General features: G+C 43.1%; 1 protein-coding gene across 1 annotated transcript; it reads left to right on the top strand.

Annotated features, from left to right (window-relative positions):
* The first annotated feature begins 3,037 nt into the window (after positions 1-3,037).
* LOC307135157 (fatty acid-binding protein, brain-like) lies at positions 3,038-3,911 on the top strand. The gene is made up of 4 exons (XM_079831362.1): positions 3,038-3,149; positions 3,259-3,440; positions 3,603-3,704; positions 3,787-3,911. Exons 1-4 carry the CDS (start codon positions 3,077-3,079, stop codon positions 3,835-3,837), a joined length of 408 nt encoding a protein of 135 aa, XP_079687488.1. The 5' UTR covers positions 3,038-3,076; the 3' UTR covers positions 3,838-3,911.
* Positions 3,912-4,747: the final 836 nt, after the last annotated feature.

Below are 4,747 nucleotides of genomic sequence, written 5' to 3'. Positions count from 1 at the left end.
TACTAAAGGTGTGACAAACATTTGGTCTGAAGGCCTTCCTTTGTCCTTAGAAATTCCAAAATGGACCTCTGATGAGGTTAAGGTGAGGGTTGAGTCAATTTCAAATATCTTGGGTAAGACGAGGGGTTGCCATAAGTAAAGCAAATGTCTTTGTTCTATTTCAAATATATTTGATTATTTTCAACCTTACAGTCTGCAAGGATACTGTATAAACACAGTTACCTGACAAATATTTTTAAACAGAAATCCCTCCTTAGATCTGCTCTGACGAAATGTGTTATATATAAATAAACTTGCCTGGCCTTTTCAGTTTTGTCCAACTTATGTTTTCTGACTTGCCATTTTGTTTTAGACTTGCCATTGTGTTTATAATTTGTTATTTTGTTTTCAGAATTGTGATTTGTTTTGCACTTCTCGGCCACCGTATTAATCAGTTAAAGCACATCAACTAAACATTTCTTTTAACACAGAAGCTCACCAGAGTTTGCAGAAATAAAGTCTCTCAATCGACATCAACTGGAATTCCTTTTGAAACCCATGAACATTCTCCAACAATGGAAAATTTGATTTTTTATGTACAGCACAGATATACTGTTATACTGTATTCTCTAGTGTTCCCAAAACACACAAATAATGAATTTAATGTCTGTTCTATAACTGTGAGGTTCTGCACAGACCTTTGTCTACATGTAATTTAGTTTCATTACACATAACACAATTAATATTCATTAATCCTGAAGTTCCTCAATATTAATGTGTTGTTTATTGGACTGAAACTTCGCTCGTGAAACATTAGTGATGTAAATAATCTGTGGGAGAAACTTTACAGTCAAAGCATTGAGATATTTCCATATGAGAATAATATGAGGAAAAACTGTCTCAGTGCTTTAGAGCAGATGCAGAGTTTCCCGTGGGAACACAACACTTCATACGGAGCCCCTGAAGGGACAAATACATACATCACAGCTTTTGTGTTCTGTGTTATATAATGAAGAATTCCTAGAGTTTGATATGAACCCTTTATTAGTTGACTCCGTGTATTCAGTGATTGCTCTGTATGTGTATGTTGGCTGAGAGACTGCAGGGGAAGAGCATTACTGATTCAGGAACTGATTTATAAAACACAGTAAAGTCATGATGTCTACAGACTGACTGAGTGAGAGGAAACAAAGAATGATATTATCCATTAGAGTTTCACTCACCATAACACCAGTTTATGAGCTCCTCTGTTCTCCAGTGTTAAAGGTGTTCTCCGTGCAGTGGTGTTAGTTTCTCATATTCTTTCTTCAGGTGTGATTATTGCCCAGATCGCAGGTGAAGAAGAGCGTATCAGCCCTCACATCATACCTCCTTCCTTTCTCTGCGCTGATCAAAACACACCAATCACAGTCGCTTATAATGATCGAAGAACGGGATTATTAGGATCATTTTATACAGAGGGAGCGTTTGACAGACAATCCTAGGAGGAATGCGTTAAACATAAATCATAAACCATCTGAGCCGTCATCACCGCCTGGAGGAAGAGATCTGTCCTCATGAAGACCCGTCCAGAGCGTTTCCCAAAAGCAGCGTTAGGGAACTCTGGCTGCAAGTTCCACCGTTATCAACATAGCTCAACCAGTCTGTGTTTCCCGAAACCATCGCTCCAGCGAACATTCACAAACGTGTGCAGCGACAGCTCTCGACCTGCGGTTAGAAGCAGATTCTCCATGTGGACTTAATTAACCCTTATCTTGAGCGAAATATTACAAAATATCGATTCTTTAAGGGGGTGGGAGTCAGGCGTCTGCGGGTCATGTCCCGTTCTGCTTCACTCTGGAGAGCATGATGTGGCAGAGAGCGTGTAGTTGGCCTGATCTAGTCCTGAGGAGCCAGATGTGATGGAGTTGAGATGGATGTTCAGGTGAGCCCGTCTCCTCCCTCATGTTGGTCACCGTTCTGACCCGCGCTACGGCCACACTTAACATAGACATCAGTGGAGAAGGAGGAATCTGCCTCTGGCTGACTGGATGAGCAATTCCTCACGGGTCATAAACATCCCACTCTGGTGAGCCGTCCGTTCCGTCCCGATCTCCATGATGAAGTGTCCAGATGGCGGGAGAAGCTGTATTTGGCTTGTGTTCAAGCCCCTTGAAACGTGTTTGAATGTGAAGGGGCTGGTTGAACACAGTTATGAGAGGATGTCCCAGATTAAAGATACGCTTGTGATCTGTCTCTCTCCTGGTGTGACATCCTCATGGAAGGCTCCGGTCTTGCCATCAAAGCCCTGCCAGACTTCATCTGGGCTTGTTGGCCAGGCATACGTGAGGGGGCAGGCCAGCGGCAAACCTACCAGGTCCAGATGCCACCAAGATCACGCCCGTGCCATCAGCCACACTATGGTTTAACCTCTCAGGGCTCAAGGAAAAAGCATTTCTTCTTGATGACCCGGTTTCGCCTTCTGGATGTTTTGGTACCGCTGTTGAGATCTGAGTTTAGGGAGGCATTTGAGCAATACAAGACGTCAGTACACACCATCTTATCAAGTTCAAGTCCACCGGTGTTAATCTACTAACTCTCCTGACTGCTTTGTCAGACATAAAGGCGGACTCAGTGTTAGGATTGGTCAGATCGCCTGAAACTCCTGGTGAAGGGTGAAATGTGTCTTGTCCGTTCCCACTCTCGCTCTCTCTGTAATCACACACCACCAGGTTTAGTCTGAAGACACACACCAGTGATGCTTTATTTCAAGGCACGTTTATAAAAGCCAAACATCCCGATTGACCTAAAGCCTAATCCTGACTTAATCTAAACCCTGTCTGTGGAACCAGGCCAATATGCAAATACTACACTGAAACATTATTAACATTTTAATATTTGCTCAAAGGCAAAGTCCCAGACCAGTTACTGGATTTGACTATTGAAATTACAGTAATTTCTCACATAACAGCTTCAGTAGATAAAAATCCACCCAATCAGCACACACCTGGCCTAAAGCCCCGCCTCCCGACCGTATTAATGAGTCTGGGTTTCGTGTCCTCAGACAGGAGAACTCTGAGACCGGACCGCAGTGTGTTTGAGCTCTTACTCTCTCAATATGGTGGATGCATTTTGTGGCTCTTGGAAACTGGTGGACAGCCAGAACTTTGATGAATACCTGAGAGCACTGGGTGAGATAGGAGAAGCTGTAGTGCAGTCTGGGGTCTAAACGCATGACGTATATGTTCTGTGTGGTTTCTAGTTCTGTCTGTGATGTTTCCTGATGTCTCTGTTCCACAGGTGTTGATTCTGCCATCAGGGATGCAGGAAATGCTGCCAAAACCACGATTGTCATCAGTCGTGAGGGGGACAGAGTCGTCATAGAGACATTACTGACCGACACCAGCGTCAAAGTCAACGAGATTTCCTTCACACTGGGAGAGGAGTTTGAGGAAAGCACCGCCGATGACAGACGTGTGAAGGTTAGTTTCTTCATTCAGTGAGTCTCCAGCACATCTGACTGCAGTTTCTGAAGCTCTTTGGCAGGGCGTGTGTCTCTTTACCCTGCGTGAGTTCCTTCATATAGGACACGTTTGGTTTATATGATGCACAACGATGACTCGCTTCTCTTCATCTCACTTCAGTCCATCATAACCTTGGACGGAGGAAATCTTGTCCAGGTTCAGAGGTGGGACGGCAAGGAGACGACGTTCACCAGAGAACTCAAGGGTGGGCAGATGATTATGGTAAGCAGCATTATTCATGTTTTACTCTTATATATGATGCTGATGTTCCTGAATGTCCTCTCCTGGTCTCTGGCGTCTCCAGACCTTGATGTTCGAGGGCGTGCAGGCGGTCCGCACATACGACAGGGAATAAACTGATGGACGTGTGACTCACTGAGAACATGTGAATGTGCGGAGCGGCAGGAAATGTTCATGAGTGAAGAACTGAATAAACACAAACTGATCAAACTGATTCTGATTTACTCTCTTACGCTTCATTCTCTTGAGATTGATGTTGATGATTCCATAGCCCTGATATCTGTCACTCGATCACAACAGTATATCAGTATATCTGTGCTGTATATAATAAATCCAACTTACACACACACACACACACTCGAGTGTGAAGAGCATTAGACTGATGGATGATGGGAACGCTCAGCATCTCACACACACCGACTCCTTCAGAACTACAGGAAGTGTTCATCAGCTCTGATGAGGGATTTAGTTCACTATAACACACACACACACACACACACACATAATCTCACAGCAACACGAGTGAACTGCGGATTGCTCACGTCACAGAACATCGGTGAAATAATCATGTCTCTAATCTTGATTTATTGTTCTGATTCAATGCAATTGAAATAGTTACAGTTTAAAATTGTTTCTGAAATAAAAAAAATGCATCTCAATTGTTTCAGAAGTTGAGAAAAAAAATAACAGTAGCGCTGATAACACGTTTCGCTGTGTGTGTGTGTGTGTGTGTGTGTGTGTGAGAGTATGTGCTGTCCATAAATAAAACGAAATTTTGTGGCCAAAACATGGGAATAATGTGTGTTTTATGCCAGGGGTCCTCCAGAAGGGTCTAAGGGGTCCCCAGAAAAGTTCAGAAAATAAAAAGACAAAGCAAAAGTGGATAAAGTCGACCTAATATTCTGTTTAATTTCTATATGTTTCTCTCCTTTCTTGCCGTACACATTCCATAATTGTGTATGTTTGCTTTGTATCTGTAGTTTGTTTCTCTCACTATAGTCCTTTATCTCGCTCACTGGGGTGTA

This window comes from Gobio gobio (genome assembly GCF_949357685.1).
Source record: "Gobio gobio genome assembly, chromosome: 12".
Taxonomy (NCBI): Eukaryota; Metazoa; Chordata; class Actinopteri; order Cypriniformes; family Gobionidae; genus Gobio; species Gobio gobio.
The sequence above is the reverse complement of the archived record's forward strand: the minus strand, read 5'-3'. Positions and strand labels throughout refer to the sequence as shown.

Bases quoted from the DNA above. Each gene is read 5' to 3' on its own strand.
- LOC307135157 (XM_079831362.1), top strand. From the start codon at position 3,077: ATGGTGGATGCATTTTGTGGCTCTTGGAAACTGGTGGACAGCCAGAAC. The intron at 3,441-3,602 runs GTTAGTTTCTTC...ATCTCACTTCAG, and splicing joins CCGATGACAGACGTGTGAAG to TCCATCATAACCTTGGACGG. The intron at 3,705-3,786 runs GTAAGCAGCATT...TGGCGTCTCCAG, and splicing joins AGGGTGGGCAGATGATTATG to ACCTTGATGTTCGAGGGCGT.